At 44.5% G+C, this 15,519-nt stretch overlaps 1 protein-coding gene across 2 annotated transcripts; it reads left to right on the top strand.

Annotated features, from left to right (window-relative positions):
* Positions 1-5,227: 5,227 nt before the first annotated feature.
* On the top strand, positions 5,228-14,126 carry dkc1 (dyskeratosis congenita 1, dyskerin; the record flags this gene model as incomplete). 2 transcript variants are annotated; one of them, XM_079485742.1, is made up of 16 exons in its annotated part: positions 5,228-5,270; positions 5,568-5,709; positions 6,288-6,349; positions 6,564-6,650; positions 6,962-7,053; positions 7,248-7,432; positions 7,525-7,589; positions 9,275-9,401; positions 10,978-11,108; positions 12,260-12,403; positions 12,859-12,979; positions 13,061-13,179; positions 13,264-13,367; positions 13,525-13,573; positions 13,642-13,776; positions 13,882-14,126. In XM_079485742.1, the coding sequence occupies exons 2-16, from the start codon at positions 5,694-5,696 to the stop codon at positions 13,945-13,947; spliced, it is 1,503 nt and encodes a 500-aa protein (XP_079341868.1). In that variant the 5' UTR covers positions 5,228-5,270; positions 5,568-5,693. The 2 variants fall into 2 exon arrangements, with proteins under 2 accessions (XP_079341868.1, XP_079341869.1); XM_079485743.1 differs by lacking the exons at positions 5,228-5,270; positions 13,525-13,573; positions 13,642-13,776; positions 13,882-14,126 and having other exon boundaries at positions 5,651-5,709; positions 13,264-13,371.
* Positions 14,127-15,519: the final 1,393 nt, after the last annotated feature.

The raw sequence follows: 15,519 nt of genomic DNA, 5'->3' as shown, positions 1-15,519 counted from the left end.
ACATGGTGTTCGTTATAGACAAACTGTGACTAGCACAGAAGTCCAATAACTGAACACCGCTCGGGTTCAGATCAGGGGGGCCGTTGCTCCCAATCACGCCCCTCCAGGTGTCACTGTCGTTGCCCACATGGGCGTTGAAGTCCCCCAGTAGGACGACGGAGTCCCCAGTCGGAGCACTTTCCAGCACCCCTCCCAGGGACTCCAAGAAGGTCGTAACCCTAACCCACAAACAACAGTGAGAGACCTAACCCCGACCCGTAGGCGCAGGGAGACGACCCTCTCGTTCACCGGGGTAAACTCCAACACATGGCGGGAGAGCTGGGGGGCTATAAGCAAACCCACACCGACCGCCGCCTCTCACCATGGGCAACTCCAGAGTGGTGAAGTGTCCATCCTCTCTCGAGGAGTGTGGTTCCAGAGCCCAAGCCATGCGTAGAGGTGATCCCGACTATCTCTAGTCGGAACCTCTCAACTTCACGCACCATCTCAGGCTCCTTCCCCGCCAGCGAGGTGACGTTCCACGTCCCCAGAGCTAGCTTCCGTATCCAGGGATCGGGCTGTCGAGGCACTCTCCTCCGACTGCCGCCCGATCCACTCTGCACCGACCCCCTATGGTCCCTCCCGCACGTGGTGAGCCCACGGGAGGCGGCACCACGTCGCTCCTTCGGGCTGAGCCCGGCCGGACCCCGTGGGGAAAGGCCCGGCCACCAGGCGCTCGCATACGAGCACCGACCCTGGGCCTGGCTCCAGGGTGGTGCCCCGGTTGCGCCATACCGGGCGACGTCACGGTCCTTGGTATTTTTAACATCATAAGGGATTTTTGAACCACTCTTAGTCTGACCCGTCGCCTAAGACCTGTTTGCCTTGGGAGACCCTACCAGGGGCATATAGCCCCCGACAACATAGCTCCTAGGGTCACTCGGGTACTCAAACCCCTCCACCACGGTAAGGTGGCGGTTCAAGGAAGGGTGAATTAACCAAAAATAAATCGTCAGCGACTTCTGATTCTTTATACCAGCATAGCAGTGATGAAATTAAAATCTTAGAAATTAGAGAAAAAGTTCTCTGACATTAGGACATGTGCCTAAAGCATATAAAGTGGCTTTTATAAGGCCCCTTGTCTAAAAATCCATCTCGACCCTAGAGAACTAGTTAACTACAGACATATTTCGAATCTACCTTTCATATCTAAAGTTCGGGAAAAAGTAGTTTCAACTGAATTATGTTCCTTCCTCCAAAGGAATGACATCGATGAAGATCTTCAGTCTGGATTTAGAGCACATCACAGTACAGAGACTGCTACAAATTATCTGCTTATGGCATCTGACCGAGGTTGTATCTCCTTATTGGTGCTGCATTCGACACCATTGACCACAGCATGCTCCTTCATAGACTCAAAAATGATGTCGGTATTAAGGAAATAGCTTTGAAATGGCTTAGATCTTATTTATGCGACCGTTTTCAATTTGTAGCAATAAACAATGAGGTATCACGCAAATCTTAAGTCCAGTACGGTGTACCACAGGGCTCAGTCTTAGGGCCTATGCTCTTCCCATTATACATGCTACCTCTAGGAGATATAATAAAGTGACACAGAGTTAGCTTTCACTGTTATGCTGATGATACGCAACTTTATATTTCATCGAAGCCTCATGAAACACAGCAATTCCATCGAATAGTGGAATGAATTGTCGATATAAAAAAGTGGATGAGTAGCAATTTTTTATTACTGAACTCAGACAAAACTGAAGTGTTACTCATTGGACCAAAAACCGCCCTACATAGCAGCCAAGAATACTACTTAACTATTGATGGATCTTCCATAAAACCCTCATCTTCAGCTAAGAATCTTGGCCAAGATGGCGTGCTACATGTGCGGAGACTGTTCGTGGTGTGCTGGAGAATTCGCCACCCAGTTATTTTCTGTTGACCACCCAGAGTTTGTTGCTTTTTGTTTCATTTAATAAGACTCCGTTGTTGGACTCGCAACCCTCGTCCTCTTCCTCATTTCAGACGTGAACCCCACTACACTGGTGCCGAAGCCCGGGAATGAAGCAGGAGGAAAACACTGCTATGCAGTCGTCAACCGGTACGCCGTTTGCGGACGTCATTGCGTCACTCGCGCTCCTCCACCGCGAGCAGCATCAGGCTTTAATAGATCTGCGGTCTGATAACGAGCGCTGCTTCCATGCGGTCTTGCAAGCCCAGCAAGAGGACTGCGAGAGGTTCCGCAGCTGGATAGACAAGGGTAGCCACGCAGCCACAGCAGCGCCTACCTCCACCGCAACCCTTCTGTCAATGTCCAAGATGGGACCTCAGGATGATCCGGAGGCATTTCTCAAACTCTTCGAGACCTCTGCAGAAAGCTCCGCGTGGCCCCGGCAGGACTAGGCAATGAGGCTACTTCCGTTAATCACGGGGGAGGCGCAGCTGGCTGCACGATCACTGCCGGTGCAGTGATCGTGCTGGTCTTTGACGACCTCAAGAAGGCCATCCTCCAGCGGGTCGGACGCAGCCCGGAGGAACACCGCCAGCGGTTTCGATCGCTGAGGTTTGGCGAAAGCTCCGAGATTCCTGCCGCAAATGGCTACTGGCAGGGAACCGCGATCGTGTGGTGCTGGAGCAGTTTATCGCACGGCTGCTCCGGAAAACGGCCGAGTGGGTTCAGTGCCACCGCCGACGTCGCTGGACGCTGCTATACAGTTGGCTGAGGATCAGATGGTGGTGTGCCCCGGGGTGGGCGAGTCCCTGCCGACGACCTCTCCCGCCTCGTTGGAGGCTTTAACCCCCTCTTCCTCTCTCTCTTCTTCTCGCCCTTTCCCCAGGTCCCGTCCTCCTGGACCGCCTCGACCAATGCCCAGGACAAGATTTGGGAATCCCCCGGATTATGGCGTTGCAGGGACCCGGAGCATTCTGTCAATCGTTGCCCAGTCATGGAAATAGGCACAATGATCCGGGTCCCTGATGCGCCGCAGGCTGCCCCCGGTCAAGCCGGCGAGTAGCAAATACCTGTGAGTATAGGAGGGGGTACATACCTCGCGTTGGTGGATTCAGGGTGTAACCAAACCTCGATCCACCAAAGCCTGGTTCGATCAGAGGCATTGGATGATAGCCACCAGGTTCGGGTACGGTGTGTGCACATGGACGTGGCAAAATACCCTTTGGTGCCCGCTGTCATCTAATTCAGGGGACAAAAGCATAGTGTGGAGGTGGCAGTTAATCCGCACCTCCGACACCTGCTGATCCTGGGGACTAATTGGGCTGATTTAAAGGAATAATTGGGGATAGGCTAAGCCTATCCGATCGCGATGACTTTCCCCTGGAGCAGTCCCGAGATGAGACTCTCAAGTTTGCATTTGAGCAGGTTCAGAGTATTGATGGTCAGCCTCTCCAACCCGCATGTCCGCTATCGTATCCCTACTTTTCGATCGTAAAAGACCGGTTGTATCGAGTAACCCAAGATGCTCAAACAAAGGCGGATACAACCCAAATGTTAGTACCACAAAGCCGGCGGGAAATGCTTTTTCAGGCGGCTCATTGTAATCCAATGGCGGGACATTTAGGGCAGGCATCGACACTAAATCGCCTAATGACACGGTTCTTTTGGCCCGGCATTCACGAGAACGTGCGCAGGGGGTGCGCAGCGTTTCGTGAATGTCAGCTGGTTAATCCACTGGCCTCCCCAAAAGCGCCATTGCGCCCATTACCCTTAATGCAGGTTCCCTTCGATAGAATTGGTATGGACCTCGCCATTAGAGCGATCATCGAGAGGACATCGATTTGCATTAGTCCTGGTGGATTATGCAACCCGATATCCCGAAGCAGTGCCCCTCCACAGCATCTCCGCTAAGAGCGTGGCGGAGGCACTGTTTAGCATCATCTCCCGCGTGGGGATCCCCCGTGAGATCCTCACGGACCAAGGCACGGCGTTTATGTCACGAACAATTCGCGAACTTTATGAATTACTGGGCATTAAATCGATTCATACCAGCGTCTTTCACCCACAAACGGACGGTCTGCTGCAGAGGCAGTAGTTTTTGCCAGAGGGGAACTGGAATCCTCTGGTTAGGCCTGGTTTCCCTCTGAGGTTTTTTTCTCCTCCAATGGAGTTTTGGGTTCCTCGCCACCGTTTGCATACTGTTTTGCAAACAGGAATTTCTAGTGTGTCTGATATTTGACCTGTGTTTTGACTTCCATAACCTTATATGTTTTGCTTATAGTCAATGTTTAGTCAATGAAAATTGTTAAAAGCGCTCTATAAATAAAGCTGACTTGACTTGACTACTGTATCAATTAATTCTTTGGCACCTTTAAAGAGTGGGGCTTTGTTTACATAACTTCCAGTCCCAGATTAGGCTGACACTAAGAGACGGGGACTGTGTTGAAAAGGGGTGTCACATGAGCCCTTTTGGGCTGTTGGAAGACGAGGCGTGCTGCTGCGTTTTGAACCAGCTGAAGTGGTTTGATAGCCTTTACAGGAAGACCAGCAAGGAGAGCATTGCAGTAGTCCAACCTTGAGATGACCAGGGCCTGGACAAGGAGTTGTGCTGCATGCTCAGTGAGGTAGGGTCTAACCTTTCGAATGTTAAATAAGGCATATCGGCAGAATCGCGTTGTCTTTGCAATGTGATCATTGAAGGACAGCTGTTCGTCAAATATGACTCCGAGGTTCCTGGCTGATTCAGAGGGAGTGATTGTGGAATTGCCAGGTTGGATGGTGAGGTCGTGTTGGACCGTGGGGTGTGCCGGAAACACGAGTAGTTCTGTCTTGGCCAGGTTCAGCTGGAGGTGATGCTCTTGATGCAGATGATCTTGTTCTGTTCAGCAGCTTTTGAACATATTTTCTGTTTATGGCTTTGAACATCACATTATATATATATAATGCTAACAACTACTTATTGTAGTTTGTAGAACTAAGGAGAAAAAGAGTTTACATTTCCCAGTTTTCAAATTGTCTGCTAAGAATCTAATGGTGGATGTGAAAGTAAAATATCTTGGGCATTTTATTACTGAGCATTTGACAGATAATGATGTTATAGAGAATACATGCTAACATACTTTTAGTCAAGTTTGTTTCTGTTCAGATGAACTGAAAATATTATTGTTTAAAGCATATTGCACACCATAATATACTGCTGACTTATGGCCAACGTATAGTGCCGCAAGCTGGCAGAGGCTCCGAGTAGAATGCAATCCAATAAGGGTGCAATGAGACGTGTGCTGCAGCGGAGAGCTATCGGTGGCATAGTGAAATGTTTGTGGGACAACAAGTAAATAATTGTCAGGTTTTTTTACAAAATCTTATGTAGGCTAGACATTTATCTGTCGGCTTAATGGGTCAAAAATGAAGTTCTTGAGGGTCTAACTAATATTAGTGTTAACACAGTATCAGTCCAGGCTGTGGAGGCATTGTCACTGTATTTTTGTAGTTCATCGACTTCTTGTGTGGTTACTGTAGTTTTGTATTTGTTTGTTATTTATTTGTTTGTTTGCTGCAGTAATTGTGCGTGTTATGTTAGATATAAAATAACATAATATTATTTGATTTGTACCTTTATTTTGTAAAGATCGTGCCGCTGGAATATCGCGATACCTTCTGCAGCGGGATTTGAGAGTTGAGACTGCGACGCGTGATAAAATGCGCATGCGCGTTCCGCAACACGTGTTGGTCACTTGAGGAGCGCGCGGTGAAGATGGCGGACATAGACAGTAAGATCCTTTCTGATCTGTTTCATTAAATCGCTATTTATGAAATGCGGTCTTTTTCCTCTTATGTGTTGATGTGATGTGATGTGATGTGATGTGATGTGTGCAGTGATGTTTTGTATTAGAAGTCAATGGGAGCGTTAAATAAAACGCGATCGGGTTTTCCCCCGTCGTGCACCAGTAAGATGATCCGTGTTCGCAGATATTACAGAGAAATGTTTGTTTCATATTTAATGTCACGTTACAGTTAAACCTTTAATGTTTGATCAGAGAACAGCGCGTGTTTGTTTCAGGCACATTAAAGCGGATCCTTTAACACAGATGTTCGGTTTCACGGGATATTCGTGTGATTCTGCATCAGTTTGTTTGATTAAATGTTAAATGGACGTAAAGAGATTTGATGTGTCTGTTCAGAGGCTTCATGTAAGATTTCACAGGCCACGTGCTGACCCCGCGCGCCACGTGCTCGTATCTGTGAAGCTCTCTGTCGCTGCACTGATGTGTGTGATGGAGTTGAATCCTGCAGGAATATATATATATATGATCATAAAATGATGTTTTTCTTTGCTCTTTTCCCACAGTTGGTTCAGCCAAGAAAGAGAAGAGAAAGAAGACAAAGAAAGTTTCAGATGATGAAGTTGGGGTGAGTGTCTGAGTCACCGTGAGTTTTCTGAAATTCTACTACATACATGAACACAGTCTGATGTTTTGTGTGAGATCAGACGCAGCGGTTACATACTTGAACAGAAACTTCATGATTTGTGTAGTATTTTCTAAGTGAAGTTGAAATGTTGCTCAATTGACCATCAATAAACTCCTGGAGTTGTGAATGTTATTAAAGTGATTGTTGCTTTCAGGATATTCAGGCGAGCGGTGATTTCCTCATCAAACCAGAGTCTCGTGTGGCCAGTTTGGACACGTCTCAATGGCCGTTACTGTTAAAGGTGCGTGTGTTATGATGATGATGATGATGATGATGATGATGTATGTGCGCGCGTCTCTCGTGATGAACGTGTTTATCCATTCTCTGAGTGTCTGGGGTCTCTTCTGCCCTCCTGCGGTCCGTTCTGGCCCGCGGGTAACAGCCGTCGGTTCTTCTGTCTCAGCGTTCTGCTGGGCCGGATGAGCTGATGTCAGGGTTCAGATCCACCCAAAGACAAAGATGATCACACACTTCTGATCTCATGCGTGCGGTCGCACATGTCTGTTCAGCTCTTGTGTTTGTGTTCTTCATGAAGCACTTTGATCTGTGCAGAACTTTGATAAACTGAACATCAGGACGGCCCACTACACTCCTTTACCACACGGCTCCAATCCACTGAAGAGAAACATACACGATTACGTCAGGTAACGCTTGGTGCCGTCGCCGCTGGTGCTGTTGATTTGAGGCCACATGATGTGATGTAGATGACACGAGCACATGTTGTGCAGAGATGACTCCTCATCTATCACCCTTGACTGATGGCTTCAGCTCCGTGTCATCAGTGCATTACATGTCCAGCTGTCCTTCTCTTCATTGACTTTGTGTTTTATACGCTCAGGACTGGTTTCATTAATCTGGACAAGCCTGCTAACCCATCGTCTCACGAGGTTGTGGCCTGGATCAAGAGAATTCTGCGCGTGGAGAAGACGGGTCACAGCGGGACGCTGGATCCTAAAGTGACGGGTTGTCTGATCGTGTGTGTGGAGCGGGCCACGCGTCTGGTAAAGTCGCAGCAGAGCGCAGGTACGTCCGAAGGCTGGAGAGCCGTGGTTTTGCGTTTCCTCCCAGTAAACCCCAGCGGCCTCCTCTCATTCCTCTTCTGCCGTGTCTTTCAGGCAAAGAGTATGTGGGAATCGTACGGCTGCACAGTGCGCTAGAGAACGAGCACCAGCTCGCCCGGGTGAGTTCTCCTCTTCAGTAGCCGGGTTCACCTTATTTCTTCTCTCTCATGTGCTTGTGAATCTGTATGTGTTGAGTATCAATGTTCTGGGCCCGGTTTTTCAAAAGGTTTAATCCGGATAAAATTGATCCGGATTTAGTAATCCTTTTTTTGCGATCCGTGATCACGTAATCCATCTTACTTTTGGAGCCAGTTTTTATAGCAACATCGGATTGGATCAATCTGATCCGGATAGGAACTTTTCAGGATCACCAAATCTGGATAACCAGTGCTCAAACAGGATAGGAAATCACAATGTAGAACTATAGATATGTAAAGAGCAACAAGTGGAATAGCCAATGTGGGGTGAATATAAGTTTATTTTTATTTGAAATGAAAACACACACATTTAAAAAAAAACTAAAAACAAGAAAAACCCCACCCCATCCTCTTCCTGCAGTCCGCTCATCTGAGACCTACAACACAAACACTATACATTGAGGATATTTATAACAAGCATCAAGTATAGATATATTGAATTAAAAAAAGACTTAATGTCAAATACTCCACAATAATTTCAGACTTCCTCATCTGATGTGGAGAGACCAGCTTGTCTGAGAGTAGCCTTTAGGAGGCGGATCTCAAGTCTGGCCTTGGTTTGCTGCAGTTTGGTCAGAGTCGGTTGTTCCTCTGCCAGAACGAGCAAACAGGACGTGCAACAAGGGACAAAATAGTTAGACACTATTTCTGATTTGGATTTGTTTTGGATTTCAAAAATCAGTGATTGCCATTCTTTGCATTTTTTTGGTTATTCTGTAATCCTTGCATACATCACTAATAAATATTCTAAAAACAAAAATATTTTCGATTGTGATGAATATATATATCAATTAGTGACGGAATAAAATGTATTGTTTTTGGTTTGATAAATTATTTTATGAGGCCAAACTCTTTCTACTTTGCTTTAGGCCTATACTGAAAGGCTGAATACGTTTAATCACTGTAGCCTGACGGATGAACAAATACAATTAAAACCTTATGAATTAATAGGATACCTTGTAAGATACTGCATGATCCAATTATAGTATTGTTTGATACATTTTTTAAGTTTTCATTACATTTTGGGCATGAAATCCACGCTGAATCCACCCTTCTGATGGGATCAGTTTAATCCAGATATTTTGGATCAAAGTGATCCAAATCCTACAAAGAAGTTCTGAAAAACCCAAACTAAAGGTTTGATCCGGATCAAAACCAAGATTGGATTACGTGATCTAATCCGATTATGTGATCCGTTTTTTCTTTTGAAAAACACATTTTCAAGATTTGATCCAATCCGTTATCCAAAATCCTAGTGGATTACTTTTGAAAAACTGGGCCCTGATGAAGAGAAGCTCATCCAGGTATGAGGGGGAAGAAATGAGTTGTTTTAAATGGATTCGACTGCTGACTACTGTGTGTGATATGATGAAACTGTTCATCCATTCTCTGAGTGTCGTCTCGACCATCTCGCTCTCTCGCCGGCGGTCTGTGGTCTCTGCTGTGGTGTTCTTCTGCTGCTGGTGATCTCAGACGCCGCTGGGTTTGATGGTTTAGATTCACAGAAGAAGAGTGAACACGTCTGAACACGCACACACGCGTGAGCTCAGACGGCAGCATGAGTCTGGATCAGATCTTCATCACGCTCCATGTTTCTCTCTCTACAGGCTCTGGAGTGTTTAACAGGAGCGCTGTTCCAGAGACCACCTCTCATCGCCGCTGTCAAGCGACAGCTCAGAGTGCGCACAATATACGACAGCAAACTCATCCAATACGACTCTGAGAGAAGACTAGGTATTGCTTTAAACATCAGCTTCACGCACTGCTGTGCAGATCCATTCGTGTAGGACACAGTATTTTGCGAACATATCGCGCCGTGCTTTCTTAGGCCCGTATGATTTCCACCGCGTGGGATAATCCAGGCTTATGAACAACTTGCTGTGTAACTGCAGCAGGGTACAGATTCTGTAAAATGCAGCATTTAATCCAGTCCATATCCACAAAAATCTATTTATGCTATAAATGTTATTTTAATGTTATCTGCTTGTCTGTGAGTGAGTTATTTTGACTAATCTATCGATTATTAGGGCGATTAATCGGCAGGTTGAAATGACTTCATCTTTCATGAAACTAGTAAGTTCTAGTAAAAGTAGTTCTACATATTTTACATAAAATACAGACCATTACATCAGCTTTTGAAATAGATATTGTGTATCTGTATAGTTGGTTCAAAGTTTATTAAAACAACTTTTTTGTCCAACTGAAATCACACACACACACATGCTCTATTAGCATCGTTGACTTTGGTACTTTCAGAACAATAAATAGAAATAAATGAATCTACTAAACAATTCTTATAATATCTTTATAGTAAAAATGAACTGAAGATGTAAATCTTCATGAATATGAATAAACCGAGGTAACTGCTTAGGTATTAACGGTAGTCTTCACTATTAAAGGCGTATTGTTGTTAAACGTCTATCACTGTCTGTTCATTAGACACTGCACTAATATTAGTAATAAAGGATTCACCGATAGTTAGCTGGTTCTCTTTGTGCCGCGATGTTTCCTCTTCAAGTGTTCCAACGTGCACTTTGTGCTCCCGGGAAATGCAAGTTCTGTATTGCACACGACAGGTTGTAAGTTATTGAAACTTTACCAAACCTTGCTAGTTCGCCTTGTTTTTTTTCTTCAATCGCATTTGCTAAGACTGTATTACACACTAGCGCCACAACAGCGGATCGGTCAAATCACGATAATACAGTCTCTTACATTAATGTTGAGTAGTTTCATTAATGTGAGTTAACCGTGCCACTATAGGGCTGATGTGTGAACCGCATAAAAGCAGCCGTTAAACATCCCTTGCGGCGACCTGTCAGAAACGTCCAGTTAACAACACACCCACATTTTACCACCCGTCCCCCTTAGATTGTTTTATAATTCCACCACGGAGTATATTACTTCCTTTAGGAAACTGAAAGTAAAAATAACTTGATGTAGACCTAAAAACACAATGTACTGTTAAGATACTAGTTTATTAACATGGTTTTCTTAGACCCTATTTCACAGATTCGCCCCTGCATGTTCTAAAGTATATAAAAACCCTGCAGTAGATAGTGAGGTACTTCAAGAAGACCGAAAACGTAGAATCCAGAACTTAAGTTTGATGTCATAGAGCTGTAGTTTCTCTTATGCTGATGGATCTGCGCTGCAGCTGTAAACTGTGGAGGCCACATGATGTGACGTAGATGACGTGAGCACACGTGCAGAGATGACTCATCATCTATCACCCTTGACTGATGGCTGGGTTTCGTCCGTGTGTGTCTGTTTGAGAGGCGTGTGTGTGTGTAACGTTGTGTGATGTGTGCAGGTATTTTCTGGGTGAGCTGTGAAGCAGGCACGTACATCAGAACTCTGTGTGTTCATATGGGTCTGCTGCTGGGGGTCGGAGGTCAGATGCAGGAGCTGCGACGTGTCCGTTCAGGTGTTATGGGAGAAAAGGTGCGTTCAGGAAACTTCTGCTGAAAAGCCAAAGTGTTGAGTTCAGTTCTGGGCTTTCTCCTGGTTCTGGTAATAAATCTTTGGCACATGAAAACGGCTGAGAGTGAAGAACTCTTGAAGTGTCTGTGGTGTGACGTCTTCAACACTTCAGCCGGACACAACTGAGACTTGATGCTGAATCTGGTTCTAAATGTAATCTAGATGTGTAGCGAACTCGCTCATGATGAACAATACAATGTTCATGATGTGGTCACAGAGCAATAATGTGCAAAACTGAGCATGTCTTGCGATACTTTACCAGCTCGCTACCAAGTGTTGCATGTTCATAATTCAAATCTATACCAAAAAACCAAAAACACAGCTTTAGAGACATTTTCTCTTTACTGTAGTAAACTGTATTATTCTTTACACTAGAATGTTGTTGTATTAACCGTAGTAATTGGATGAATTATAGCAAATACTATAGTATACTCGTACTATAGTATAAGACTCAAAAACACTATTTACTACAGTTAACTACTGTAACTCCGACACTAAGGGTAATAGAAGTCTTACATTACAGAACTAAGACGGCCAGTAGGTGTCGCACATTTTTCACTGATTTTGTGAATCATTAACCAACGTGTTCCAAGCGCTCATTTGAATCATGTCGTCCGAGTCATTCAAAACATTAATTTAGGAGCTAAACGCCGCAAAAAGGCAGACGTAGTGTTCAAATGAATATAAATGCACTTATGCAACATTTACTACGATACTACCATTTCAAAAATGGAGGCATTGTGGGTATTTTGAAGCTTACGCACCGGCACACCGTGCAACCCTAGTACAAATTACATTTGTTTAAAGATCTAATTTGAGGTTTAATTGAATCTTGAATTAAATGAGTTTGTCATTGTAAACTACAGCAAATTGCTTGATTAATGAAGCTCTGTAGGGCAGGTGTGTAGAGGTCGACTCTTCTGGACACCGGTCCTCCAGGAACTGAACTGTGCCAGAGGAGGTGATCTCACCTGAAGTCTACTTTAAATGGTTTTATCGCTCCGTACTGTCCTGGGTGCGGTCTGCTTGACTGCGCTGGTATGATGTGATTTAGATGGATTTGAGGATCTGAAGACGTGATGTGAATAGTTTCAATTTCTGTGTGTTGACAGGATAACATGGTGAGCATGCACGATGTGATGGACGCTCAATGGCAGTTTGATCACAACAAAGACGAGTCGTATCTGAGACGAGTCATCTACCCGCTGGAGAAACTGCTCATCTCGTACAAGAGGATCGTCATGAAGGACAGCGCTGTATGAACATCTACACAACACACAAACATTCGGTGGTCATCACTGCATTTTACTTCAGTCGGCATGAACTTAAAGGATCACACCACTGTGTAAAACAATTAGTATGAAGTATTTACCACAAATGACATATTTATGCATCTGATCAATTACAAGTGCCAATTAATTTTTAAAAGCAGTTAAACTCCTCCCCCTCTGGTCAGCAGGTTTGGTGTGAGGGCGGGGCTGCAATGAATGACAGATCGCAACTGGCATTTAAATGTTTCACCTGTTAATGATCCAATCACTTGTCAGTGGATGACAGAGTCCCGATCTACATTTAATTTTCTCATTTTAGAAGTCTTTTCACTTAGGTGTACATCACAATATGGAAAAAAGACAATCACTACTTGCTGTTCATGCCCACATTAAGAATCATTAAACACATCAAGAAACATTGAGTTTTTTTTCTTCCACAGGTGAACGCAATATGTTACGGTGCGAAGATCATGTTACCCGGCGTCCTGAGATATGAAGACGGGATCGAGATGAATCAGGACATTGTGGTCATAACCACTAAAGGAGAAGCCATCTGTACAGGTAAGCGTGACTCGTGATGGAGGTGATGCGAGCAGAGATGAGCGTCTGCCTTTCACTTCACACCTCTGATGTGTTTCACAGCGGTCGCTCTCATGACCACAGCCGTCATCTCCACGTGTGACCACGGGGTTGTCGCCAAGATCAAGAGGGTCATCATGGAGCGAGATACCTATCCACGCAAATGGGGTCTGGGGCCAAAGGTTAGGACCCCCACACACAGATTTTAAACTGAGATAGTCGACCGTGCGCTGCTGTGGTGGTAATGTGACGTGTTTCTGTTTCAGGCGAGCCAGAAGAAGATGATGATTCAGAAAGGACTTCTGAATAAACACGGCAAACCCAACGAAAGCACGCCAGCCAACTGGAAGGACAGTTATGTGGATTACAGGTAGATACGTTTCTGTTACGCTCCATCAGTGGTTTGACCTGTTGCCACGGCAACGCTGCTCAAGATGCCTTTAGAGATGTTAACTGCCGTGGAACTAATATTCTCTAAAGTCGCTTGAGACTCGCTCGGAAAAATAAAAGTGAATTCTGTCTTCTAGCGCTCCCAAAGCACAAGCCCCGCCGCAGGAGACTGATGCCGGAGTGAAGGTGAGTTCTGTTTCTACAGCACTCGTGTGGTGTTTGAGTGCAGATGTGAAGTGAACTTGTTTCTCCAGAGGAAGAGAGATGACAGCGGCAGTGACAATGACGGAGCTGCTCAGCCAGTCAAGAAGGAAAAGAAAAAGAAGAAAAAGAAAGAGAAACAAGCCGAGGAGACGCAGAGTGAGCCGCTAGCAGAAGAAGACACTGAGGTGAGTGATTCATCTGAAGCTTCGAGCTGAAGAATCATGTTTGTGTGTTTATTCGCAAACACTTCCTGATGGAGGAGGTTGTTCATAAGGTCTTGTGCTACTCAGGTCACAGAAAGCGCGAAGAAGAAGAAAAAGAAAAAGGTGAAGGATTCAAATGGAGTGTCAGAATGAACACGGAGACTGATGCTGTATCAGACGGAGAGGCTGTGAGATCAGGCGTGATTCTCAACACATTTGTTTTGTTCTCGTGAAGCCCTGATTGTCGGGGTGTGTTCATATGTTTTTTTATTGTATATAGAATGTGAAATTGTAATCTTGAACATATGAAATGAAAGTTGACTTTGTTTTTATAGTGGTCTTGTGGTTTTTTGGACGACCGACCAAATCCCTAAAGATACTTGAAATGAGTTTCTGTCGTCAGATGGATCAGCTCACGTGTGCTGAACTGCATGAGAATGCTCCGCTGCTACATGGTGGCTCTTGGAGAACAATTCCTTGTGGGCACGTTTGATCAAAGTCCCTAAATACATGCTGTAGTTCTTTTTTGCCCTAAAGTTGCTTATGCATGGCAACACAAGGATATTGCACATCTCTAGCTGCGTCAGAAATCATATACTGTTACTTGACGTACTACATTTGAGTTAGTACTTATGGACCAATAAAATGATCTGTATTATAGATACACGGCATCCTCAATACATTTATTCATTTTGGCAGACGCTTTTTAAAATAGTTTTATTGTAATGCATTAGCTTGCCTACATTATAGGAAGGAAGGAAGCGCTTTCACATTATTCTGAATGAGCTTGAGATGTTTTTTAATGTCTATTGGAAGTGACACACTGTCCTGGTGCCGATGTGATCAGGCCTCATGTTTACACATACAGTTCGAGTTTGATCAATGTATGCAGGAGCTCTAAGACACTTCAAGTTTCTGACATTTTAAACATGCCAGGAGCTTAAGCACATAAATATGTGACCCTGGACCCCAAAGTCAGTCACAAGAGTCAGTTTTTAGAAATTGAATATGATTTCCATGATGTGTAGTTTGTTGGGTTAAGACAATATGCGATTGAGATTTTTTTAAAACTCTAATCTCAGTGAGAAATCGATGTGACTGAGAAAATGGCGTGTGAAGTTGCTATAGCTGTAGCTTGGCTCCAGATGTGAGATGAGTGTTGGGATTTAACAATATATATTGTCCCAAACGGATTACAAAATAGCTTTTTAGCTGTTTTAATTGTCTAGTATTAATATTTTGTAAACATTTTTTACATTAATATATCCGTTTGTGTTTGTTTAACCTACAACAGAACGATTTAGTAACTTGGGTCTGATAAAAACAAAGCTATTCATATCACTATAATATTCCCAGCATAAGTCACAGTCCATGTGTTGTTTATAAAGACTTTACACATGAATCTTTATATTCCTGCAAACAGCATTTCGTAAAACACATTCACTCCGACACTCTTGCTTCATGCGCAGAGCCTTTAGCGTCATTATGAAATCTGACTATAATTTGCATTGATGTGTCGGAGTTTATTTCAGTTTAGGATTATTGCGTTTCCACAGCTCAAGTGTCATCAAAAGTTAGGAGCAGAACCATCCAGTTACATCAGCTCCCCCCACATTCCTCAAGCTGTTTTAGCAAAAAAGCTAGTGCAAAAAAAATCTGATGAAAGATTAAATGGCTCCCGATTGGAGCGGGATGTGGATTTTAATGGTTTGTTCCAGCTCGAGC

Source organism: Barbatula barbatula (assembly GCF_947034865.1).
Source record: "Barbatula barbatula genome assembly, chromosome: 22".
Classification (NCBI taxonomy): Eukaryota; Metazoa; Chordata; class Actinopteri; order Cypriniformes; family Nemacheilidae; genus Barbatula; species Barbatula barbatula.
The sequence above is the reverse complement of the archived record's forward strand: the minus strand, read 5'-3'. Positions and strand labels throughout refer to the sequence as shown.